General features: G+C 38.2%; 2 protein-coding genes across 3 annotated transcripts in view; one reads left to right on the top strand and one right to left on the bottom strand.

The window, feature by feature from the left end:
* The window catches only part of LOC120560679 (serine/threonine-protein kinase N2-like), a 19,666-nt gene extending 1,089 nt beyond the window's left edge, over positions 1-18,577 (top strand). Inside the window, exons 2-20 of the mRNA XM_039803433.1 lie at positions 106-268; positions 2,128-2,279; positions 2,545-2,758; positions 3,664-3,792; positions 5,598-5,707; positions 7,634-7,777; positions 7,932-8,007; positions 8,083-8,275; positions 8,988-9,123; positions 9,578-9,630; positions 9,831-9,888; positions 9,985-10,076; positions 10,907-11,083; positions 11,424-11,486; positions 11,585-11,661; positions 12,950-13,092; positions 13,219-13,326; positions 13,702-13,782; positions 14,259-18,577. Coding sequence (XP_039659367.1) covers positions 112-268; positions 2,128-2,279; positions 2,545-2,758; positions 3,664-3,792; positions 5,598-5,707; positions 7,634-7,777; positions 7,932-8,007; positions 8,083-8,275; positions 8,988-9,123; positions 9,578-9,630; positions 9,831-9,888; positions 9,985-10,076; positions 10,907-11,083; positions 11,424-11,486; positions 11,585-11,661; positions 12,950-13,092; positions 13,219-13,326; positions 13,702-13,782; positions 14,259-14,462 — 2,367 coding nt within the window. The 5' untranslated portion in view covers positions 106-111 and the 3' untranslated portion in view covers positions 14,463-18,577. The remainder of the gene's footprint in view (positions 1-105; positions 269-2,127; positions 2,280-2,544; positions 2,759-3,663; positions 3,793-5,597; positions 5,708-7,633; positions 7,778-7,931; positions 8,008-8,082; positions 8,276-8,987; positions 9,124-9,577; positions 9,631-9,830; positions 9,889-9,984; positions 10,077-10,906; positions 11,084-11,423; positions 11,487-11,584; positions 11,662-12,949; positions 13,093-13,218; positions 13,327-13,701; positions 13,783-14,258) is intronic.
* Positions 18,487-27,161, bottom strand: zdhhc12a (zinc finger DHHC-type palmitoyltransferase 12a). 2 transcript variants are annotated; one of them, XM_039803434.1, is made up of 5 exons: positions 26,805-27,161; positions 22,944-23,077; positions 22,728-22,808; positions 22,089-22,258; positions 18,487-19,750 (listed from the first exon to the last, which is right to left on the bottom strand). In XM_039803434.1, exons 1-5 carry the CDS (start codon positions 26,899-26,901, stop codon positions 19,435-19,437), a joined length of 798 nt encoding a protein of 265 aa, XP_039659368.1. In that variant the 5' UTR covers positions 26,902-27,161; the 3' UTR covers positions 18,487-19,434. The 2 variants fall into 2 exon arrangements, with proteins under 2 accessions (XP_039659368.1, XP_039659369.1); XM_039803435.1 differs by having other exon boundaries at positions 22,089-22,255.

Raw genomic sequence — 27,161 nt, 5'->3', positions numbered from 1 at the left:
GTATTCAATCAGTTCAGTGCTTCCCTGTCACAGCTGACCTGTCAGGAGAAAAAGCATGGTGATGAAGTGGGGCTTGTTTTCTCTTAATGTGATGTCGTTATCCAGGATCAGATGTTGTCCACAGCTCAGCAGATGCTGCAGGATAGCCGCTCCAAGATCGAGCTGATCCGACTGCAGATTATCAAAGTCACCCAGGCTGGCAGCAGCAGTGGCGGCGGTGGTATTGGCGGGGATGGTGGCGATAACCCTAACAGCTCCACTCACGGAGGTCAGAGTCCTGGGCCGTGAGCCCTTAGAGGGTCACAGAATGATGCACTGGATGTCAAAAAGAGCTTTTATTTTGAACACAAATTGTCAGGTTTTGCTTTACTTTAGAGACATGTCTTCTTTATCTACAATTAGGGATATTTCCAGCTTCTTCTAGTATGTAAACTACTCGAAAGAGGCATGAAATCATCTATATGCAGTCATCAAATTACTGTATATCTGTCACCAGTAGCAACATTAACACATCTGTGACACAATTTATGGCTTTTTGTTCAGTCCGAATTTGTAAATGTAATGCAATTTTTTTGGACTGGAAAACCAGGCATTTTAACCTCTGAAGCTCAAATCTATCATTAAACCTTTACAAATATGATGTAGGTTCAGGCTGGAAATTGAAAACCAGACAGTATTTTGTCTTCCTTAACTTGGGAACCTGAAATGTGCTACATTTTCTTCACTTTTTGAAAACAAGAATCCTCAGCATCAAGATGTATGAATGGGTTATGGGTATGAATACTTTGTGAAATTGTAGCTGTTAGATAAGATTAGACCTCTAAATAACAATTTACACACTTTTTTATTTGGATGTATCTCTGGCACTTTTGCAAACATTGCCATCCTGCTGATGTTAATCCAGATATGTGGTTTAAAAATGTTATGGTTAAATTAAAGACATTTATGTATGCCAGTTTCATTTTCAATGGAGAGGTTTTGGTTGACACATAACGAGCTGCAAAATTATTTTAGTTTTAGTTTAGTTCTTTGTTTTTGTGTCCCCAAACAATCTACAGTAGATACTATTTTAAAGCATTTCCTGTGAAGAAAGGTCAAGTTCAGAGACACTAGGTGACAGTATATTGCCTGTTAAAAATGTCAGCTCAGAAATATCAAAAACCCATATTGGTTGAACTGTGCTTCCTGCCAACTGTCATCTTTGTGGGTGTTGAAAGTGAAACCACGCTGCAGCCTTAATAGAGAGAGAGAGAGAGTAAATGGTACATTTAATTCTGAACTGGAGATGTGTGTCATTTTAAAAACTCTGAAACTAACACTTACACAATGGTTCATGGCTTGAAAGTAAAAGTATGAAATATGAGACGAGTAACTCTATACCTGGTTTCCTCGGCTCATAAGTCCTTTCCCTGACCCCTGACCTCCTTTCCTCATTGATTCTTTATAATGTTGCGATCGGCAGAGAATTTAAGTCTACTATAGCATGCAGTTTAATTCCCTGTGTGTCCAAGTGTCAGCTAAACTTTGTGTTGTTAATATAAGATACAACTTTATTTATCCAGAGGGAAATTGTTGTGCATCAGTTGCAGTACAATGTAGGAAAGAGTGCAAATAATCCCAATATCAATAATAAAGAATATCAGTAAGGTGCAAAAACCAAATGTACAAAATGCCAGAAATGTAAAGGTGCAAATTCAAAATACACAAGTAAGCAGTTAACGATGAGGATAATTAAATAAACATTCAGAAGTCAATATTACAAAAGCAGCAAGAAAAAAAAAACGTTGATTCTTTCAGTCCAAAGTATTTTCATTTATCCACCTGTTTATTCATAACTTAGCAACATGTGAAGGGATTTTCTCCCCAGTCATTTTAATAATTTATGCCTAGAGCTTTTCATACATTTCAGATAGGTGTCAGCTAACTGCCAGAAACATAACAATTGTAATGTTAAGACCTTTGCCTGGAGGACAGTGACATTTTAGAGAAAAAGGGCTCCTTTCAGCGTTATAAGTATTGATTTCAGGAATTAAAAGAGCATCTATGAGGATATTTTGCTCGTCTGAAGTGAATTCCTTGATTCTGAAATAGTCTCTCCCTCTCTCTCCGTCTTCCTCTTTCTCCCAGTGATCTCTCCGGTCGCCATCAGTGCTGTGGATGCTCATTTGGCAGAGTTGCAGCACTACATGCAGAGAGAGACAGATGCGTTGGTGCTGGCCAAAGATGTGGTGAAGCAGCTGGAGGGAATCTCATCGCTGGACCAGAAGGCACTCGCTGAGGTGGGACTCTCAATCAATCTTATTTTATAGTAGTTCAACTTTAGGGATAGATTCAGACAGGCAGGAGTGTACTCAGGTGGATAAAATCATGACTATGTATTGTTACCAAATTACTAAAATAGTTTTTAAAAATCAAAACTTTCAAGGATATTTGCACATTTCATGTTGTTTTACATGTTAACTGCTCGCCGTATCCCAAAATACCCAACAGCGCTATGTTTTAAAAGGACGAAACATAACTACGCAATGTTTTTCTTTCTGTCAGGCTCAGCTCCGGGTGCAGGAGTCTTCCCAGAAGCTGGATCTTCTGCAGCTGTCTCTTGAGAAATGCATGAAGGAAAAGAACCAGAAACCTCTACAGGAGCCTGCAGGGGAGGACGACCCTTCAGAGGGACCCCCGTCTCCCCAAGACTCCAGACCTGAATGTCCCCTGTCCACCTCGCCGTCTATCTTCTCTATCAAACCTGCCTCCTTGACTGGTATGTATCACTGCAAATTATGCTGTTTACTGATAAAAAAAAAAAAAAACGGTCAAAAAAAAAAAAAAAGTTTGTCTATATAGAAATGTTTCTGCATGATTCATATTCAGGCACTTATAAAAGTTTGTGTGAGTAAGATGGCCGCACATTTTTTTTACTTGGTTTGAATAAAGTTTTTCTCCATATTCAGCCTGATTGGTAGGTTGTGGATCCTGCACACCACCAGTTTACCTTGAAAATGTAAAAAAAATAAAAATAAACTATGGTTAAAACCATATTTTCTTCTAAGAAAATAATTGCAAGTTGAATTCTTTTGGTATTTTTTTCACTTGAATATGCAGCCCTTTTCAGTAGTATTATGGACGCCAGTGCTTGAACATGATTTACCATACGCTGACCTGTGCCAGTGGATAATCAGGACATGTAATCTGTTGGTTTTGGATGGTTGAGTCGTAAGCCAGTCTCAAGCTGCACGAGGCAAAAAAAGGCACAAAAAAGCCCTTTTGATGACGTAACGAGGAGACAAATCCTGCAGTTGCACTACAGAGAAATAAGGAAAATTAGGATGTGAAAGCCCCAGACAGCACTGATTAGAGGCTTCAGTCCGAGAGATTTATTCATGCTGACAAAATAAAAGGTTTAATTGAACTCTATTTTGAACTCACTTTGGTCAACTGCCTTTACTGAGATTCATTACCAGGCACTAGAAACATGCATGGTTTGTACAAACGGATTTTGTAAGAACTGTGCTTTTCACTTTTTACACTTGATAGCCACGCTGATTAAATTTAGTAGATATCTCTTTTTGCTTTGCATTGCTGTAGCTCTTGTTGTAAATTCAGTGACAAATATTAGGTTTTTTAAGGAAAATATTAAATGTTTTTTTTTTTTTCGTTTTTTTTCAGGCAAACTTGAAGTAAACCTTCTTGGATGTGAGGATTTACTGAAACCTCTGACAAACCCAGAGCAGAGAAACAATCTGAGTCCAAGTGATGACGGTTCACCTGCTGCTCACAGGACGGACAGACACTGTGGTAAGTGGACATGTTGCATTTTTAAAGCGTTTCAATCACATCTTATGGTCTTATGGTCGAATTTGTTCAGTTGAATGGAGTTGTTTTGTTGTTTTGTTTACATTGATTTATTTATTTTTTTTAGATCAATTTCATCAATTATTTTTATATTTTTGAAAATACAGAACAGACAAACACAGTTGAACAAGAACAAAACCCCCCTTGTGGTCTCGAGGAAAACAAAAACAGACAAATAAGCAAAAACCGAGATCACACCTTGCCTAGGCCCTCTCCTCTAATTCTTGTCTCATTAGGACTGATACCTGTGCTGCTGCATTTTTCCATAAATCTGTAGTCGATGACTTGGCTTTGTTAATCCTTGCTGTAGAGAGCTCAAGCATAACTATGTCTAGAAAATACGCCAACCACTGTTTTATACAAAGCGAGTGGGGGGGGGAGCCAGCGCTGAGCTATCATTTTTTTGGTTGCGGTTGAGCCGGCTAGCCAAACTTTCTTCTGTCTCCCAAGCAGGTGTAATTTAGAGTCGTCATTAAGTAATAAGACAATTGGGTCAGTAGGAATTCAACATCCTATCACATCAGATATTATTGATGTGGTTTTATTCCAGAACTCATGCACCTGTTCACACTCCCAGACCATGTGCAGGAAAGTTCCTGTTTGTTCAGGTTGGCAGAACGTGCAGTAGGGAGTGGAAATTACTTTAGAGATGTATCTCTTCTGAGGAGTCCAATATGTCATATGACATATGTTGAAGTGGATCTGCTGGTGATTTGGGTTCTTGGAACAGTGGAAAATGTTGTCCCAAACTGTCTCCCAATTAATTGCGTTCCCCTCAGTGCTCAGCTCTCGCTCCCATTTCCTTACTATTGGGAGTTCTCCTATGGATACTTGCATCAGTTTAGCATAGATCTTGGACCCTAATCCTCTCACAGGAAAATCAACAAACCATTTAATAACTGGGTGCGGCTTCCCCATGGCACTCCAAAACATTTTAGGGCTGCTCTTAAGCACAGATGTTTACATTGATTTAAAGTTGTCACTAGCATATTAAATGCATTTTTCCCTAAAACTGAAAAATGCTTATGTAAAGTATGAAAAAGTTTTGTAAAGGCTAATTTAATATCAGTGTGCTTATTGCATTTATTACATCATATCCTCTGCCAAGGATGTTGGAAGTCATCTCAAAAAGCCATTTGCTAAATGCCATGACATTTACTCTATGATTTTAAAAAATTTAGCAGAAAAGAAAAGAAAGGGGTGGGGGGGGGGGCGATCACGGAAGGCTTGCATGTGGATGCAACAACAGTTTTGTTGTCATTACTTAGAATTCCTTTAATTCAAATGAACTGTGCACACTGCCACACCACCTTGCGTGTTTGATCTTTTATTGCACCCATACACTTAAGATGTTTTATGTTTTGCTTTGAAGTTTTGTCAGTTTTATATTCTAGTCCAGAAAATATTTGTAGTTCTTTCACAGTTCATTAACAGCTGAAATTAACTTGAACCTCCTGACCGTTATTGTGACGTGCAGAAAACATAAGAATCAAGGCTAAGATGCACATATTGTAGCAACTCGACAAGTTTATGATGACTCAGATTTGAACTTGAACTCAACTGGTTAAGTCGTTCAGTCGATAGTTATTGTAAATAATCAGCTTCCTCAATCTGGTTAGAAACACTTTCTGTAAAAACACTGACTAAGTGAGCACAGAGGGATCACACGGGACAGATCATGACAGTTGTTTGGATGAAGAATGTGAATTACTGGTTTCAGTGACGTGTTATTTCTTTCTGTCCCTCAGTGGAAATCAGCGCGGTGCTCAGGCTGGACACCAGAGTGGTCGGCCGGACACGCTGGGCAGCCGTCAGCAGGCTGACCTGGGATCAGACGTTCTGCATCCAGCTGGAGCGGGTGAGTCCAGTCACTGGCATGCAGTCCATCCCAGCATGTTTACATCAGTGTCTCCACTTTTTTTAATCATGTCTTATATAGTGAATAGTTCATTACGTAGATAGTGTAAGAAAAAGTCAAAGAAAAGCTACACCACAGATTTCCCATCATTTAAACTCCCTTTACTGTAGACCAGTTTCCAGCAGTCCTTCCTGTGTATTTACTTCCCTCCTGACCATATTGTTTCAACCTGAAATAAGTTGAATTACAGAAACAAGACGACATTGAGCTACTGAAGAGCAAAGACATGTCTCCTTGTATGATGCATGTACCGGACTTTGTCTCTGTGACATTGGTGCGGATACAAACAGCATCAGCAGCTAACAGGCTGTAGTAACGCTGTATGTGCTGACACACAATACAGCAACCAGAGGACCTTACAGTACAGACCTTACGTACAAGGGCACGATGCAGGACAAAGAACACACTGGAAATATACCCAGACACTCGACATATGAGTTGCATTTAGAAAGGAGGCCTTGCTCTAACAAGGAGATTTCTGTTTGGAAATTAAACTTTTTGTGCCCGCCGAAAAAAGCCAAAAGAAGACGTTTCTTCAGTGGTGAAAATGACAGATTAACTTACTCAAGTACTGAATCCTTTTAAAGTACTTGTACTTGATTATTTCCAGTTTATGCTACTTTATACTTCTACTTTACTACATTTCAGAAGGAAATATTGTTACTCCACAGCTATAGTTAATTTCCAGATAACATAATGATCTTATAAAATATGACTTTATTAATTAACTGCTCAGCTGTCACGACTCAAGAAATGCAGGACAAAAGGCAGAGTGGTATAATTTAATGATTTACTGTCGAAGCGAGGGTATATAGTAGAGATGGGTGCACTGTTTAAATACATTGTGTCAGTGCTTGTCTCAAACGACGAAATACCTCGTCACTGATGGCACTTCATTTAGTTGACAGTTTTGCAGCTGTCATGACTCAAGAAATGCAGGATTGGACCCAAACGCAGAGGATGCAGGCAGAGTGATAGTGGGATAAGATGAGCGTAGAATAGGTGAGAAATAATTTGTACACTAGAAAGAAATAATCATACGTATGAGAAGATTTCCACCTGATACCAAGTAATATTGTAATAAAAGATTAGCAATGGTATGCATGGTCATCGGGGAAGAGAGAGGTGTCTGAAGGGATGGGCCGGGAGGCATAATGTGATACTAGCAGCGTATAAAGTAACTGCAACATTAAAAATATATGTATGTACAGAATATAACACTCTGAAAAGGCCATTCTGCATAATCTGCACTTCTACCTAAACCTTTGATACTCAAGTACATGTTCCTGATGATGCTTTCACTAAAGTATAATTTTGAATGCAGTCCTCTTACTTACTTAGGGAGTATTTTTACATTGTGGTATTGCTATTTTAAAAGTCCTGCCCTGCTCTGGTGAATTATTGTTGTAGTTCTGTCTGTAACCAGCAGATGTCTCCCTTATACCTGCAGATATTCATTCATCACAGAATCTCAGTCACTCGTTATTACACAGAAAATGTGCAGCAAGGTAGCTACTAAAAGCACGTTCAGTGCTACAGTACAAGCATGGAGTTTCACTCAATTTAAAACTCAATTAAAACTTTAGAATCAGAGAAAGGAAGATTTGGTTTTATTAGTGCCTCTGATTTAAGCTTTTGTCTGTTTTTTTCATGCTTGATTTTAAATTTGGAAACCTACAGAACGAAATCATAGAAAAGTCACACTAAACTGCATGTAAAATGATCACAGCAAATCAAACAAAATGAAATCGAACATCAAACATGCAAAGCCCCAAATTAATCGTCCACTTCGTGAAATAATCACACAAACCTTCAGTTATTTCTTGTGTTCGTTGCTTGTTCTGTCTGCTGTATTATTGCTGATAGTCTCGAGAGCTGGAGGTCACTGTCTTCTGGCGGGACCGGAGGGCGATGTGTGCAATCAAGTCCCTGCGACTGGAGGAGATGATGGACAACCCGAACCACGACCAGGAGTTACGCCTGGAGCCTCAGGGCCTCCTCTATGCCAAGGTACATCCAGTGACCAGCTACTGTACAGGTGTTTGGTAACAATGATCCTATGACGTCTACATTTTAACTATAAGATGTTGAGAAGCTCATAACCTAGGCACAAACACGTGTAAATGTCCCAAATAAAAACATTCTTCTGTTCGGGATTTTACAGCTTCAGTTCATCGACACTGTTGTTGAGCGGCAGCCGAAACTGAGACGTCAGCGATGTATCTTCACTAAAGAGAGAGGTACATCCTGTTGATCAACACTCTTTACCTGTTGTTGGTTGATTTATTTATGTACGATTTCTTCCGCTTCCTCAGGGAAGAACTTCCTCCGAGCGGCCCAGATGAACATGAATTTTGCCACGTGGGGTCATCTGATGATGAGCATCCTCCCTCGCTACAGCTCCTTCACCACATTCAGCTCGTCCCTCTCCACGACCCCCGACCTGGTGGCCAACAACACCCAACGTCCAACTGAGAAGGAGCCGCAAACCACCACTCCACTGCCAAGGTCAGAAACAATCAAATCATCCAGTGGTGGAGGAAGTATTTAGATCCTTTACTTCAGTAAAAGTACTAATACCACATGGTGGAAATACTCTGTTACAGTAAAGTCCAGCATTGAAAATGTTACCTCACTAAAAGTGTCTAAGTACAATCATGAAAATCTCCCCTATGACTGTTATAATATTTTACTTTATATCATTAGATTATTATTACTCTGGCCGCCCAGATAGCTCAGTTGGTAGAGCGGGCGCCCATATATAGAGGTTTACTCCTCGACGCAGCTGGCCCGGGTACGACTCTGACCTGCGGCCCTTTGCTGCATCTCATTCCCCCTCTCTCACCCCTTTCATTTCTTCAGCTGTCCTGTCAATAAAGGCCTAAAAATGCCCAAAAAAAAAAATCTTTAAAAAAATAAAAGATTATTATTACTCATGCTTTAATGCAAAAGCAGGATTTTACTGCTGTAGTTGGTTGAGCTGGAGCTCATTTTAAACTATTAACTGCTGATTATTTTCATTATGGATTCATCTGCTGATTATTTTCTCCATTGATTGTTTGTTTTGTAAAAATAGTGAGACATGTGACATCTTCACAATGTTTGTTTTGTCCAACCAACAGTCCTCAACCTCAACATTATTTCTTTCTTCTTCTTTTTTGTTGGTGTCCTGACGGACCATTGCCGTTTTGTTGTTGTTTTTGTCTTTGTACATCTGCAGCGAAGCTCCAGAAATCCGACTCCGAATCACTGAGGATCAGCCGTCTCCCACCAGCCTCGACCAGGGAGGCAACACACCCAACATCATCACCACAGCACACAAAACATCATCTGTGCCTGCATCGCAAGGAAAACTGGTAGATATTGTTGGGTATTCTCTTTAATACTTTTATCCTAAGTGACTCTGAGAGAGTGAAACAGTGCATTATATTTTATATGGTAATTATATTTTGTCGTAGTAATCTGAATCTGCAAAGTAAATAAAGCTGTCAAATAACTGAAGTAAAAAGTATTTCCGTCTGAAATGTATCGAAGTAGAAGTATAAAGTAGCATAAAGTAGAAATACTCAAAGTACCATATTGGTCTAAAAACGTGAGCAAATGTACTTAGTTATTTTCCACCACTGCCTGTGGGTTTAGGAACTTATATAATTCTTTCATTTTAAGAAACTCTTTCAAAGCAAAAGAATCAGGCAATACTCTCTTTTATGATGACAATTATAAATGCAGTGGATCAGGTAGGAAAAAAGATATTGGGTTTGTGGATGTGACTGAATGGTAAAATGTTCCAAAATTTTTCTTTATTTGCAGTCATCCATAAACAACACAGAAGGAAGTGAAGATCAGCCTGTATCTGCTCTAAAGTACACACACACACACACACACACACACACACACACACACACACACACACACACACACACACACACACACACACACACACACACACACACACACACACACACACACACACACACATGTATAAACAAATACTATCTTATATACTGTAAAAGTTAAGAAAGAACCTCCACCTTTATTTTGTATTCCTGTCTTTTTACACAAGGATGCAGATGGAAGATTTTAAATATATTTCAGTTCTGGGCAGAGGACACTTTGGAAAGGTAAAAGTTTTCCCCTTAAGCTCATTGTGCTTGATCAAAAATCTTCTTCTCGTCTTTGTTGTCCTCAGTCGGTTGGTTGTGAATATTTCTGTTTAGGTCCTGCTGGCAGAATTTAAGAAGACAGGAAAACTGTACGCCATCAAAGCCTTGAAGAAAAGAGACATTGTGACTCGTGATGAAGTGGACAGGTGTGTGAGTCAGGTTATCCCAATTACAAAAAAACTAGACCTACAAAGAGATATACCGGGCTCCCCCTAAAAATTACAAAACATTATTTCTTCATTAGAAAGTAGTTCTAGTAAAAACTGTACAGATTGAGGTCTGTGGTTTATCCTAATGCACATTTTCAGTGCATTGAGATCCACAAATATGGCAGCAGAAATCTCACGGACCAATATACCAAAACATTGGCTATACCAAAACTGCATGGCAAGACATCATGAAGGGGATGTAGAAGATGAGTCAATTTGTATTTTGGGCAAATGGACCCTTTAAACTTTAATAGTAACCAACTTTGTCAGTTTATTTACAAAGTAAGAGTGCTTTAGATTAAACAGAATGAACGATCCACTTTGAAATAGGGTTTGTTTTAGTGACTCTGTTAATGCATTTGACTTATTCAAACTTTTTTTTTTTTACTGAATGAAGAATATGTATTGGATTCTATATTAACACATTAGCAAAGCCATTACAGCCAAATGAAATTCTGTAATTTAAATGAGCTAAAAGAAGACCGAGGTAAAACAAAGAGCTACAGTTGGCTGATTGTATTTCTTAGGCATTTGGTTTAAGGTCCCAGTTATTGTATCTTCTTAATTGTTTGTTTCTTCTTTTATTTGAAAGAATTTGTACCCAATTTAGACCAAAGGCCATACCGAAGTACTGAGCTAAAAGTTTACAAGAAACACCACATTAAAGACATTCAATTAAGGTCTGAAGATGGCAATTTGTTATGAAGGTAAAGAAAATATATGAAGTTCAGAGTAACTCGTGTTAAAAGCGGGGTTTTATTCTGCAGCCTTATGAGCGAGAAAAGGATCTTTGAGATGGTCAACGCATCCAGACATCCGTTCCTGGTGAACCTCCACGGCTGCTTCCAGACCAGCGACCACGTCTGCTTCGTCATCGAGTATTTACCAGGCGGTGACCTCATGATTCACATCCACAATGACGTCTTCACCGAGGCCCAGACCAGGTTCCTATTTGTCCTCGTGTTGTTTAAGCAGGGTTTCCATGGGGCCTTAAAAAGTCTTAAAAAGTCTCAATTTTAGGCCTTAAAAAGTCTTACATTTGCTGAAGTATTTTGATCTAGGTCTTAACTAATTTTAAACAGGTCTTAATTTTCCTACATCCATGCAATGCTACCTGTAATGCTCTTTTATTTTTTATTCTGTGGTTATAGTATATATTAGTTAGAAGTTATAATTTATTTACAAAAAGGGAAATCAAAGGAACCTTCTGGTGTTGGAAGAAAGTGCAGCAAGTGTGGTCATATTCAGTATTATAATCCATAATGAATCTATTGTTGTTTACAGGTTTTATTCAGCATGTGTCGTGCTGGGTTTAGAGTTTCTGCATCTGAATAAAATCATCTATCGGTAAGTCGTACAAGTCCAAAGTGATGTTGTGTCACTTTATGTTTTTTTGTACTGTAGCTTCAGGTATAATTACGTGAACTGGAATGTGTTTTACACAGAGATCTGAAACTGGACAACCTGTTAATGGATGCAGATGGATTTGTGAAAATCACAGACTTTGGACTTTGTAAAGAAGGTGAGTTGACTTATCATCACACAGTCTATATACGTCACTTGACTCTTCTACTTCCCCCACCAAATACACAGTGGTGGAATGTAAGTTATGCTGCATTCACATGCTCCTCAGGTGCTCCCATTTCCCAAGTTGGAAAGTAATTTTTTTGACTTCGGTCATGATGTAAAAACAAACAAACATGGACGTTACAAAGAAGATGTGTTTGTATTTTATTGTGCAGAGCGTTTAAACAACACATTGGCAGCTGTTTTCAGTATTTATTTCCCGTTTGAAGCTTCATATTAGTGCTTTTGTCCCAGACTTGTTGCTCCTCCTACATTCCCTAAAACCACTGAAATATTGCTCTAACTGACTTGTCTTGTCTTAGGGTTAATGCTAATACATAACTTTTTCTTAAATAATCCAGGTCATTCTTACATGGACAGCAACCAACCTTACAACCTATATCCACATTATAAATTATATGTGAGCGAAATGTTTTTAAATGCAATACGTGAATCAATAAAAGGTTTCTTACCATCAACACAACATCACATTTCAGCAAGTCATGTATCAAAAGTTTTGCCGACTTTCTGAGTTGTTGTTCCGACATGAGGGGGCGTTCACATGGATTTTCCCATTTGGGAACTAAGTTGTACAATTATTCGGACACAACTTGGATGCAGCATAAGTACATTTACTAAAGTACATCCAGTGGACTTTTGCATGCGGGTGAGCAGTGAGCTGGCAACATGGAGGGAGGCTCAGTTGACTTAGTTTTGGTTTTTCTCCACTACAACTTTAACAGATTTACAGAAATTGTGATTATCGTCATTTTCAAATTATTCTCATGGAAGTTTTTTGCTTGTAGAAAAATGAGAAAATCATAAAGAATAGGTGCAATCTTTGTGTTATCAGCCCATTAATTTCTAAAGCTGAGCTGGGAATACTCTCAAAGTCAGAAATGGTCAAATTCTATACACAAAGGCTTTAATTACTCACACTTATGATCCTTAATTTAAATCGTACTCAACACTCTTCTTAAGTCATATCAAATGTCTGTAGCGGAGCGCTTCCAGGACTCAAAAAGTTAGCTTGAGGTGCTCTTTGGATGGGATAAATATAATGTAGAAACCAATAAGGAAACTCCAAGGCACTCTCTTATAGAATGATACAAAGCCTTTATTTATGGCTTAGTCATCATAAATCTTCAAGTACTCTGACGCGTTTCGGCATACAAGCCTTTGTCAGGGAGTCAATCCTCTTCTTAAGTCAATCTGCTGTGATTCTTTTGTCAATATTTCGGCAGGGATGGGTCACGGGGATCATACCTCGACTTTCTGTGGGACTCCTGAGTTTCTGGCTCCTGAGGTCCTGACAGACGACAACTACACCCGAGCAGTGGACTGGTGGGGGATGGGCGTCCTCATCTATGAGATGCTCGTGGGAGAGGTTGATTACGCATATTTTTGTTTTTCTTTCATCAGTTTTTTGCATGTCTAGTTGCAAGAGTAGATTATCAATGCGAAATTCCAAAATATAAATCTCTAACGGAGCATCTCTCTGCCCTGCTACCAGTCTCCGTTCCCCGGTGAGGATGAGGAGGAGGTGTTTGACAGCATCGTCAATGATGATGTGCAGTATCCAGGGTCTCTTCCTCCTGATGCTGTCGGCATCATCCAGAAGGTATACAAGCCTCTTATCTGTTGCTGTCTTAACTCCAATTTTATTACAATTACTTGATATATTTATACCTTATTTATTACCTTCCCACTAATTCACTAATTGGGTATATTTGAAAACCTATAAATCATGATTAGAATAAAATGTTTTATATACTATAAATATATGTATTTATTTATTTTTTAGGGTCAAACAAATACACACACATATAGGAAGATAATAACAATACCACTAGCTGTTATGGCTAAAAGGTGAAGCTTTAAAAAGGCAACAAAAGATGTTTAATATCATTGTAGAACCAAATGGGACTGCGATGCTTCGTATTACTTATTCATGTTAAGTATATTTAATTTACAATCCTGGATCATCTGTCTACAGTTGTTGAAGAAGAATCCTCTGAAAAGACTCGGAGCCGGAGAGAGAGACGCAAACGAAATCAAAGGAGAGAAATTCTTTGAGGTAAATCCCTTTCTTGAACATTACGTACTCTCTAAAGTTACATATAATGGAAATACACAATTACAGTATATATATATATATATATTGGGGTGCACGATTCAGAAAATGTCACGATTCGATTCAATATCGATTTTTAGGCTCAAGATTCGATTCAAAATCAATTTTCGATTCAAAAACGATTCTCGATAAAAAAAAAAAACGATTCACAGTATGTAAATGTAGTTACTTTTCCCATGTGATTGCAGTAGACATACAATTAAAAAAATATATACATATTTTTTTATTTTATTTTTAAATTAAAAAATATGAATTGATTTTTGGAATTCTATGAATGGATTTTGAATCGGTCGAGCTTGAATCGTGATTCAAATGTGAATAGATTTTTTATATATACTGTATATATTGTTAAAAGTTACAATAAAGTGTTAACAACTGGTAATATTGCTTCAACATGAAAGGGCAACTTTGTCTTTCAGACCATCGACTGGGAAGCCCTCATGGCCAAGACGGTAAAACCGCCGTTCCTGCCGTCAATCAAGGAGTCGATGGATGTCGGCAACTTTGACAGCGAGTTCACTCGACTCCAGCCAATCCTGTCGCCTCCCGCCAAGCCCTTCGTCCTCTCTGCGGAGCAGCAGGAAGCCTTCGCCGACTTCGACTTCTGCGCCTTGCATGGATGAAAGAAGAGCTGAAGTAACCAGGGTGGGAAAATGATTACATTTAGTTTGCGGCTGGAATGTTTGGCCACTTTAGAGGACCAAACATCATCATTTACGTTTAATCAACTCCCCTATTGGCAAGTAAAATAATTCATTCATTAATTCAAATAATAATTTATTTATAAAGTGATTAACTACTTTATTTATATATTTTTTAATAAAAACATTAAAGATGTAGTTTTAACAGTTGGACTTGCAAGAACATTGACAGGACTTTTTTAAACTTTAGTATTTGGTCTAGTTTTCACTCATTAATTAATAGTCAAAATGGCACAAAATGAATCAGTGACAAATGTCATGATCGAATAAAGTCCTTTTTCTAATACAAATACTAAAGGTTTGCCAATTACAACCACAAATGTGACATGAGTTTTTACTTATGGACTATTGTATGTTGTAATGGCCATTAGTCATCATATCTTTTGACAGTTAGACTTAATTGATCAATCAAAGGAAAAAAGACTTAAGGAAGACTTCAACATTTTGGGAGATAGTCTTATTTACTTAATATCATACAGATGATATCTGTACAAAAAAAAGGTTACCTTCAGCAGAGCTTAGCTTAGCACAAAGACTGGAAACAAGGGCCAACAGGTGGCCTGGCTCTGTCCAAAGGTAACTAAATCTGTCAACCAGCCCTGCTAGCTGTTTCCTCATCTCCAGTCTTTGTGCTAAGCTAAGCTAATCAACTGCTAGCTGTACAGTATAGCTTCATATGTATCGTACAGACATGAGAGTGGTAGTGATCTTTTCATCTAACTCTCGCCAAAAAAGAAAATCTGTGTATTTCACAAAATGTCAAACTATTTCATTAAAAAGAAAAGAAATTATTTGTTAGTTAGCCCTAGTTTGTTTCAAAAAGTGAGTTTTGGAAGCCAGAAATCTGACCTCCCAGCCTAATAATCATTTAGCTATTTGTATTGATCAACAATCCTTAAAGAAAGTCTCCCACCCTGGTCTTCGTAGTACCACTAAATGAACGAACACCTTGGATATTTCTGCAGCTCAGTCATTTGCAAACAGGACTCTACATACGATCCCGTGGCTGATTTTGCTGACTGTTCTCACCGCCATCCAATCGACAGCCAATTGTCGATCAAATAAACCAGGCAGCATATTTTTGTTTTGTTTTTAACAGAGCAAAGAAATTAATTATTACCCTTTATATTCTCTGTGGAGAGTCAAGCTTTGTTGTGACTGTTCCTTCAGTAATACAACTCACCTGCTCCTGCTATAAAGAGTTTATTTATGAGAGCTGCTCAGGTGAAATGTTGTAAAAACAAATACAGGATGCTTGAAGAGTTTATTATCACATTATCACATCTTTATTCTTCTTATAATTTAATTTTAATACTCCAATATTGGATGATTTGCTATGTACCAGTCAAAATACAAAGTAGTACAAACAAAACCTTAAATTATAGTAGCCGTGCAATACATGTAATACATAATACATAAAATATGTATGTATAGTTTTGGTGAGCCCTTACATGCATCCAGTGTTCCTCCGTTTGACGTCATAATTTCAGCCACTTTTCCTCTTGCCACATTACATAATTTTGCTAATTTTGCACCTGATACACAAGTAGTTAAGGCAGAGACTGCCTGGACTCTGTAAGAGTCTGTAAGTTGCCTTATGTTGCCTCATAAATGTATAAAATTATGATTGTCATACCTCTCTGGAAGTTAACACATACTGTAATGCTGACTCATATTCACGTGTGTAGCAGTGTTTGTTGCCTAAGTTGCGGGTGCATCAGTCACAAATGGGGCATAATTATGTGATGTGGTAAGAGAAAATGTGTCACGGTTAGAAGAGCAGGCAGCAGGAGAAGAACAGGCAGACTGGTGCAGTTCAATGATTTATTAGGAGAAAGGCTTACAGGCAGAGAGCCCAAAGGCAGGTAGAAATGATGAACCCACTCAGGTCAGGTGACTGCAGGGCTGATGAGGGAAGTGGGAACAGGTGTGCAGGTGGGAGGGGATTTCAGGTGGGCTAGCAAGAGAATCTGAGGGCATCTTATGGACGGTTCAAGAATGGCAGATGTGGGGAGTGTACATGGCCTGGGGGAAGTCAGCAGGTGACAGACACAGAGAGCCAGACAGCAAAACAACAGACGAGACAGTCCTGTTGATAAAATGACTCACGGATCATAACATAATATCACATAGGAAAACTGCAATGGTACAAAGACAAACTAATAACACTGACTGAAAGACACTTAATGGAAAATTACAAAAGAAAGCCTAATAATTGTCCATAAAGTTAAATCAACACCTCTGAAAGTCTCATCAAAAAGCAATTTACTTATCAGCTTCACCAAATGAATTTACTGCAGAGCTAATTGTCTTGTCACATTTCCATGATTTTGGTAGAAGTAATATGTCAGCCACGAAGTAAAATGTCAAGCTTTAAGTTTCAAAAATCCAGGATTGGTCGGTTTATAATAATAGCCACAACTCCAAAGCTTTTACACTTTCAGCTTAGTTAACCAGCTGTTAGAGCCAGCTCAACTGGCAGGGAGCTGAAGAAGAAGTACTCAGATCTTTTACTTGAGTCAAAGTAGCAATACAACAGTGCATAAATACTCTGGTACAAATATAAGTCTTGCATTCAAACTCAAAAGTACGAAAGTAATTGGCATCAAAATATACTTGAAGTATATTGGAGCTCATTTGAACTACTTTAGCCTATATACTGCTGGGCAGCTTGTGAATCCCACATATCAATTAACCAATCAATTATAATACATTGTAATTTATTTGTTGATTTATATTTTTTGTTGACAATTTAAAAAGTACAAGTACCTCAAAATGTATTTAAGTCCAGTACTTGAGTAAATTAACTTTTATATTTTTAAATATTTTACCACTGCAGTACACAAATTCACTATAAATCTACAGACCTTTGTTTAATAAAAGTTCAAACATCATTGCCTTTTTTAAATAAATGTATACATGTAATTCTTGCCTCTAATAACCAGTCGTAGCCTCTTCAAGCATCCTGAGTTTTGGAGATTGAGCTCGCTTTGTGGCCTTTGCTTATTTTCAATATTTACCCTTCAGAGGTACAGTTCGTGCTGCCGTTTCTATGCATCACTGTGACAGGCTTCGCCCACTGCCTTGACCAAACAAATGAAACAAGCTAACCCAATTTATGGTTACAACTCTTTTTTTAAATATGGAAATGTTCAACGTTTATGTCAAGTCATTCCCTTGTAGCAAAGACGCATTCACACGTCCGTCTCCACCTGACTGTTTTCTGTGCGTGTAGAAGTGCATGGCACCGTGGTGAACTTGTGCACTAGAAATCCTGTAAAAGCTAGCGATATATTAAAGAGAAGCCATAGAGAATCTAATATAGCCATAATGATAAGAAACATGTGTATTTTGAATTTAGCATATCATATTCTGTGATACTAAAGCTCTAATGATGTCAGTGCAATAAAAGAAGAGGAAGAAGAGGAGCGGCAGGGACGAAGCTTTAAGATGCATGCCCTATTTTTGTTCAAGTGCACCAAAAAAAAATCCTGATATTTCCATTTGGCTCATTTTTTTGGGGATATTTTCAAACTCACAGCTGAGTTTAAAAAACATTAGCACTAAGGGAGAGCTTGCGCAACTACTGGGCACTGTATCAAAATTAGCTAGGTGACTTTAAAGAGAAACACTAAATCCAATTTTATGTACAGTCATTTTATCAAACTATTAATTGATCTAGTCCCAGTCTTTAGTGTTCACAGCAGTTCTTTCATTATTCATCCACCTGCTTTGGAGAAGATTGTCAGCTAAATCAGTAAAATGTAACAGGACAAATAGCCGGTGTTGATTTAGCTGCTGTAGCACTTTAAGTTTCTCCTGCTGAATTTTACATGCTACTTGTGTGTCAATACTGTATTTATGTATGTATTTATGTATGTATGTGAAGCATCCTGACGAGGAATGTCAGTCTGTACAGATGTACTCTATAACAACATGCAGATCATCAGTGTTTTAATGTACTTTTATTGTCAATAAATACAAACCGAACAAATACAGTAAAAAAAAAAAAAGGTTGTAAAATATTTGCCTCTCGGTGAGAAGATTATCTCATAGTAATAGTCAAAATAATCATCAATATACAAACAGTTACATTAAATCAAAGGCACAAGACATAAATCGCACCAGACGTAAAGGCGATTAGTGTTCAGATGTGGAGGTCACCACTCTCACGAGGCAACAACGCAAACATTTACAGAAAGGAAAGTGGTGACTAGACCTGAGGAATTAAATTTAATAACCTTTAGTGTTGGGTCTTGTAATCTCATGTGTACTAATCCCAGTGATATTCTAGACATACTGCAGGCAGAAAAGAGTCAAGTATCAAACTGTGAAGAACCAATAAAAAGCGCAGAATGTCAGATTTGTAGCCTTGCTTACTTACTCTTTTGTCGGATTAAGCTTTAATTATAATAATATATTATATATAAGATGCATCAATTTCAAAAAAGACCCTAAAGATCCTGATTCGGGACAGCCATACCTACACCAAAGGCATTAGGATTTATCCTCTAAGAAACATAAATGTTAATTTATTTAATGACAATCCATCCAATAGTTTTTGAGATATTTCAGTCAGGACTAAAGTTGTCTGACCAAAAAACAGGCCAATGTGTTTTTAAAATGTGTTTGTAGTCAAAAGCCAGCAAATCAAAGTATCATGTTTTGTTATCTGTATGAAAAATGTTGGAAAAGTTGGTAAACTATATATATAATAAGCTTACTGCACGTCTGCTCTAACAACCAACAACGTTTGCAGGTAGTTAGGAAACATTTCGTGGTCCACTTCAGTTGTAAACTTCGACCTAAAAGGTAACATAAAATAATTCAAATCTCTGCTGTCGAGGTTCAAAAATGATTTTCTTTCCCGGAGACGTGCCGTCTGGTTGGAGGTTCAGACAGAATTTGGGGTGTTTCTGTCGTACGTTTGCTCCCACGCCACCGTCCTGCAGATGCAGAAGAAATCCCACATGTTGCAGAAGACTCCGCGGTCAAACGGGTTCTCCTCGTCGCCGCAGTTCTTCAGGTACGCGATCCTGTGACGTGACATGAACTCCCAGGTGGTGCAGTTGATGGAGACCAGGTAAAGGTGGATGCCCAGCAGCATCGCCGCCACCACAGAGAAGACACCGACGACAGCCAGCGCCGCCAACAGGAACCCGTTCACTCTGAACCACAGCGCCCATGTGAGGCTGGGTGAGATGCCAGACCTGAAGGACAAACACTAGTGTTAGGACGAATATTATCATTATATTAAAAGGTTGTTCTCTTACCTGAACAATCGCGGGCAGTCTGAGGGTCTCGCCAAGCTACATATAACCCCCCAGCAAGCATCATTCACATCACCACCAATCATATGGTTATTTTAAAAGGTGCCCTGCCACACGTATTTCATTACTTTGTGGTAATGTCTGAAGTTCTACCATGGACTCTGTAACATTTTTTGTGGTAAAAATGCCTTGGTTACCTTGTTTCAAGCCATTCTAGCGTGGTATAGAAAGCCTGCAGGAAGACTCAGCTCGATTTGTGCCAGTTCTCATTAATATTCAACGAGCTAAGCTGCTTGACTCTGATTGGCCAACAGCTAGCCAATGAGAGCCTGGCTATCAGCATCCTTTACCCAGCGCAACTGGGCGAGCTCATGAATAGTAATGAGCTCAGGCAACACCACGTCAGACTAACCAGCTTTTGTATTTGGCCTGATTTCTCCGCTTATTTCTCTTCAGTGGCTAGAGCTGACAGAGGAGGTAGCAGTTCATTTTCACATTCACAACATAACACAAACTTATATGGACCTAACATATTTCAAAAAATACAAGTAAAAACGGTTTTGTGTGGCAGGGCACCTTTAAGGTTTAGGTTATTGGTGGTATAGATTAGACTTGTGATTTTTTTTCACCCATCTATACAGTCATTGCTTATTATTTAGATTTGATTTATGGACAATATATTGGTGATATTTTGGCAGGAATTGATAATAATAATGCAAATAATCTTAATGTTGCAAAAACAAAGCAAGCATGGCACATTTGTGACTGGTAGAAATTATCTCATTGGTTGGGCTAAACAAGTTGTTTTGGCTAAGAAATATTAGACTCAAAAAGCAAAAGAACAGCGAAGCGAATTTAGCCAATTAGCAAGTTATCTTTAGTTAGCTTAATTAACCTTCAAAGTAGTTGCACTAGACCCACTTATATTTATTGACATAAATGTCCCGCATCTGGCTATTTCCCAAACCATGCCCCCTTCATCCCAACATCAGGAGAAAGTTATTAATTGTATATTTATGTCACTTAGACCATGGGTTCCCAACCGTTTTGCCTTGTACCTCTCAAAACCAAGCACTTGCTACGCCTCATCACGTTCAAGTAAAGAGTGACGTATTCCTTGTTTTATTTAAATAATTTTGTTGTTAAAGAAGTATAATGATCAAATAATTTCCAAGAAAAGGAGGGCAACGATTGGAGGAAAGTCTGATGCAACTTTGTGCAGCACAAATATAGATATTTTTAATGCTTTCCTCTTCTGTTAATCATCTTAGGACTCTTCGTGGGAGTCTCAATCACTGAACCATGACTGTTACTCCTTTTATGTTCACATTAGTCCGTCTTCCTTGTCCCAGCTGCACCAGCCCTGTGCTAGCTTCTTTTCACTGGCTCCCAGAATTGAGTTTTTAAATTAATTGTCTTTTAGACACTCATGCTGCTGCCCCCTTTTTACGTCTGGGACCTTTTCAACCCTCAAATGTTTTTGAGGCTCTCTCCTAAAGCGATTGGCATTTCTGCAGTTGAGACTGAAACACAAGACAGATTTAGCCTCTAAACTGTGGATCTGTATTGCAGATTTTTTGGGGAAATTGTTCACCACTTAGGTCAACTTGTGTCACTTTCTACATAGATTGACTTACCTTCTATATTTTACCAAGTTAATATGCATACCCATCAGCTTTCGTTGTAGTGCTTACCAAAGAGTTCCTTCTTTGTCATTCATGTCTTTCCATTTAGTATAGTTTAGTGCAGTTTAATTTATGTCCTCTGGCTCTTCTCACTGAGCTTTAATCCAACCAGTGAGTTGATGTGTGTGTCATTAAACCTACAATCTACAGCATGCTTTACAGCAGTTCAGTCCTACTATAAAAGTCAGCTGGGTCGATTTCAAAAATTAGGATTACTTGAACTTTGAAAATTGTAGTTGAGCAACCTAAACAAACTCTTCTTTTTCTTTTTGTTAATATTAAACTGTTTGCATGATGGAAGCCATAATACTGCTGACATTCTCATGATAAAATGCCTGGGAGCAACTTCCTGACTTTGTGGGAGACAACAACATAATTTCTTATTATGACTTCAGTTTTACTCATAGTGCTGCTGTAAGTGCTGTAAAAATGTGACTCTACTTGCAAGTAAACAAACTTTGAGACAATTTCAGCGTTTCTGTCCATCTCTTGATAAATAACTATCGTAACAGCAACACATTAGAGTACCCATTAACCAAATGTAAACAGAGAGTAATCAATCAATTTACTGGTATTCTCACACTCTCACGTACAGGGCGATGTGAAGCGCCCACAGAAGAGCGAGCAGCTGCACCAGCAGGTAGACGATGAACCAGCGGTGGTTCCTCTCTCCCACGCAGTTCTCGATCCAGGGGCAGTGGTGGTCGAAGCGACGAACGCAGTGTTTACACGTCTGACAGTGCTTCGCTCTCATTGGCTGCTGCTTGAAAAAGGGGAAAGAAAGCGAGAGAGGTGCTATTTCAACTGGAAACAAGTTAAACCATTCTCCAGAATGAAGCAGTGGATATAAATGGATATAAGCAGTATGTCAAAATACTGGGTTGTTTTATCTCCTTTACAGCCTTACTGATTGCACTGATCTGAATCGTCATGCAACATGGTGACAAGATGTTCCACCACAGTGAACGTGTTGTCCGATTGTAATTTTGACAAAGTTGCATTATTACTACAAAACAACAAACAATATTAATACAAATACATCAAAAGAATATAACGTGTTTTAAATACAGCGAGGAGAAAAAGACGATCTGCATTTGAGTTTGACGGGTTGGAATTGAAACAGAATATATAATATACAAATGATGTGACTGTGCAAATGTGTTAAAGACAAACTCATGTTCAACTTCAGATGCTGCTGGACACAGAGTGAGTTTGAGTTGGCAGCTGGTTACCTGCAGCAGGCAATGTCCACAGCGCCGCAGCCGAGGGGTCGAAGACTGAGGAATCATCGACTCCATTTCCTCATTTGAACCCTGAATGCAGCACACACTGATGTGGGTCAAATGTGTACAGGTGTGACCTTTACTTAAAGGACTATAATAGGGTCCTAAAGTCCATAATGTGTCTGTTTGGTGTATGAGATGTGGATTTTAGTTAGTTCATCTCACCTTGACACTGTCAGCGAGAACGAAGCCAGGGTCCATTAAAGAAACAGCAAAGTATAAGAGCACCGACAGCACGACCAGGAGGAAGAATAGAACTGGCAGCAACAGCTCGCCTCGCTCCTCACACTTCCGCAAATCTGCACACACATACACACACACACACACACACACACACACACACACACACACACACACACACACACACACACACACACACACACACACACACACACAAAACCAAGCTTCTGACCAAAATGCACTGAGGAAATGATATATTGGACTATTGGTGCTTCCATGCAATAGTATATCTAACCCACAGTTGGATGATATGGTCTAGAACAGTCACACACGTGTATTTAACAGTAAAATAGACTTTCAGACCACGAAAATACAATATTAACTGTATCATCACACCTCTGTCATATATAATGATGTCAAATGGGGCCTTCCACTGATTTAACTACTTCAGTCAAGAAAAACAGTTGTATTAGATATAGTCAGCTGCAAATATGGCTTGACCCCAAAAAAATTCTAACAAAAGATTTTTCAGTGGTTTACAGTAGTATCAGATGTACCTAAAAACATACTAAAAGTTTACCAAAGTTTGACTTCAAGAAAGGCCCCATTTTCAAAATGGCGGCCGCGGGTCCTTAAAAAGACCATTACTCCTTTGTATTCCTACTACACCATGAACACTGGTACCTTATACATGTTTTGGCCATTTAATATTCTAATTAATATTCTAATTAAATAAGCACAATTTATATATATATATATATATATATATATATATATATAAAAAATTGTAATTGTAATTATAAAATTTCCCTTAAGTAATTGAATATTTCTCATATCATTTTGCCTAGTGTTGGTGGTTTCTGTCCATCAGCTCCCTTCTGATGAACCTCTACCACATCAGAGCCATCTCTTAAGTTTTTACAGCAAATGTGGCAAGTTTCTTGGTTTACAACAATATGACTCATGTTCAAAGTTGGAGTGTACTTTTTCCTCAAGCTAATCCAACAATGTCATCCTCTCTTAATACACTCACATTGTTGGCCTTTCTCATGTGTTAGAAATCTTTCTAATGTTCTTTTGACACCCCCATAAAATGACACTGAGCATGTGTCTGAGAATAAGACATTTGTGCTGTAATATACACTACCGGTCAAAGGTTTTAGAACACCCAATCTTTTTAGTTTTTTTATTGAAATTTGAGCAGTTCAAGTCCAATGAATAGCTTGAAATGGTCCAACGGTAAGTAGTTAACTGCTTGAGGTTAAAAAAATAAGTAAGGTTACTCAAAACTGAAAAATAATGTACATTTCAGAATTTTACAAAAAGGCCTTTTTCAGGGAACAAGAAATGGGTTAACAACGTAAAGCTGTTCTGGAGGTTGATCAAGCTTTGAATGTTGGTGCTACCAATTCCCACAGGTGTTCCAACTTGTCTGGGTTACTTACATCCCCCTCTGTTTGTGTAAAAGTATTGTTGGAACACACTGTGGTACCGTACCCTCGTGAGCATTGTATGAACAGTATTGTACTGCAGAAAGTAGTGTGTTGCTATAAAAATGGTGGGAAAAAGAAAATTAACAATGGAAGACCATCATAACACTTAAGAATGTTGGTCTTTCCTACAAAGAAATTGCGAAGAAAGTCAAGGTGTCAGTGAGTACAGTATTCTTCACCATCAAAAGACCCTTAGAAACTGGGGGAAACTCTGACAGGAAGAGGTCTGGCAGACCCAAAGCCACAACAGAATCAGAAGACAAGTTTCTGAGAGTCAACAGCTTGAATGATAGGCGGCTCACAGGACAACAGCTTCAAGCACAGCTTAATAGTGGTCGTAATGAGCAAGTCTCAGTTTCAACTGTAAAGAGAAGACTTCGAGCTGCAGGTTTGATAGGTCGAGTTGCAGCAAGAAAGCCATTGCTAAGACGTCAGAATAAGAAAAAGAGGCTTGACTGGGCCAAGAAACATCGTCAATGGACTACTGAAGACTGGAAGAAGGTGTTATGGACTGATGAATCAAAATTTGAAATCTTCGGTTCATCACGCAGGATTTTTGTATGTCATCGAGTAGGCGAAAGGATGGTTCCTCAGTGTGTGACATCAACTGTCAAACACGGAGGAGGAAGCCTGATGGTCTGGGGCTGTTTTGCTGGATCCAGGGTCGGTGATTTGTACAGAGTGAAAGGCACCCTGAACCAAAATGGCTACCACAGCATTTTGCAGCGCCATGCAGTACCCTCTGGTATGCGCCTAGTTGGTCAGGGGTTCATCCTACAGCAAGATAATGACCCAAAACATAAGTCCAAGCTTTGCCAGAACTACTTCAGCAACAAAGAACAAGATGGTAAGCTTAAAAACATGGAGTGGCCAGCACAGTCACCATACTTAAACCCCATTGAGCTGGTTTGTGATCAACTGGACAGAAAAGTGAAAGCAAAGCAACCTACAAGTGCCACACATTTATGGGAACTTCTGCAACAGAGTTGGGAAGAACTTTCTGAAGAATATTTGATTTCCATTGTAGAAAGAATGCCACAAATTTTTTTCCCTTTTTTATCCCCCCAAAAGGGGTTTTTTTTAAAAAAAAAAAAATTTATTTTTTTTTTTTTTTTAAAATGTAAATGATTCCATGATTTCTTTTTTAACTTAAATTTGTTCTATTCTTTCATTTGAGAGTACAATGAGACATTGAACTGCATGAATTTCAATTAAAACCTGGAAAAACTGGGGTGTTCCAAAACTTTTGACCGTAGAATACATTTTTTTTTTACCCACCACACGGAGGAGGGGTGTGGTGGTGGGGGGTAAAAGTAATTTAAGTTACTTTTGGGTGGAATAACTTTTACATTGAATGTCAAGTCTGTGTTTTAGCAAAAAAAGGGTATGTGTCCAAAAACGCATACTGAATAGGAGTTACATGACATAGGTTAAATCGTTTACATCTCTGATTCACCCCAAAAAAGATAAAACCTTACTGTTCTCTCACAAAATGTATTCCATAAGTATGTCATCATGTCAGTGCAATTTAGACAAGTCCAATGGATTCATAGACCCAGAAAACATGGGGTTAGACACCAAGATTACTTGGCTAGGTCAAATAATGAAGGAGTTATTGTTATATTATATTATATGTTATAATATTTTGAGGGCTTCCTGCCCATCTTGGACGCCATCTTGAAAATTATACTTTTATAGTGGTCAAACTTTGGTAAACTTTTAGTATGATATTAAGGACACCTAATACTACAAAAAACAGCTGAGAAACCTTTTGTTAGAATTTTTTTAGGGTTAGGTGTTTTTTTTTCATATATGCAGCCGCCTAATAAGATAAACCTTTATTGATCCCCAGCGGGGAAATTCGTACAAAACCGGAAAAAAGAAAGTATGGTTCCAGCTTCACAAATGTAAGGATTTTTTATGTTTGCTGTTGTAATTATTTAAATCTAGCATATGAAATAACTCCTGTTTTTTTTTCTTCTTCTTCTGCATTGAGTATTATTATTATAATTTTTTTTTTTACTTTTAATACTGTAACAACATTTTTCTGATTATACTTACATACTGGTACTTTTACTTTTTACAACAATACATACATTGCAAACAACGTGGAGCATAAATAATATCCAGTTAGGGTGTATATGCAGGTGGTATTTGAGTTTTCAGGACTATCCAAATAGAGCTAAAGCAAATAACTTTGGGGTCAGCCTGGAGCTAACACTACTATTTACAATTGTGTTGGTGTTGCCAAGAGTACTTGTTTACAAGTGTTAATTGTTTTAGGTTTAGGTGGTTAACTGGTGGTCTGTTGTTAGCGGTTTCAGACACCTTGTCCCAGTTTGAATGAACTTACCGGTGTTGTGCAGGAACAGTATGAGGGTTATAACCCAAGTGAGCAGGGTGTGTGTGGCCCGAACCAGAAACCCGGTCCGAAACATGTTCTGCATCATTTTAATCTATTAGCACCGCTGCTAACTAGCTAGCCTCGGTAGCAACAGCATAGCTAGCTATTTTACGAAAATAAAACAAACAATATTTAAATACATATTAAATAAAATACGTTTTTAACTAGGCTAGGAAATAAACGTGGAATAAATAAAGTTATCATGTAGCTAGCTACAGTAATACATGCAGATTTTTTATATTTTTTTCTCTGGTTGTAGCTATATTATCCATTAGCCTCTTCCTTATTTTGATACGGAGAGTTGCG

Source organism: Perca fluviatilis, chromosome 6, assembly GCF_010015445.1.
Source record: "Perca fluviatilis chromosome 6, GENO_Pfluv_1.0, whole genome shotgun sequence".
NCBI lineage: Eukaryota > Metazoa > Chordata > Actinopteri > Perciformes > Percidae > Perca > Perca fluviatilis.
The sequence above is the reverse complement of the archived record's forward strand: the minus strand, read 5'-3'. Positions and strand labels throughout refer to the sequence as shown.

What these genes read in the sequence shown, in the direction of transcription:
- zdhhc12a (XM_039803434.1), bottom strand. Translation starts at nt 26,901, where the DNA reads ATGATGCAGAACATGTTTCGGACCGGGTTTCTGGTTCGGGCCACACAC. An exon ending in GTGGACATTGCCTGCTGCAG is followed by an intron (nt 22,259 to 22,727) that starts GTAACCAGCTGC and finishes CCCTTTTTCAAG; the next exon opens with CAGCAGCCAATGAGAGCGAA. An exon ending in TGGGCGCTTCACATCGCCCT is followed by an intron (nt 19,751 to 22,088) that starts GTACGTGAGAGT and finishes TTTGTCCTTCAG; the next exon opens with GTCTGGCATCTCACCCAGCC.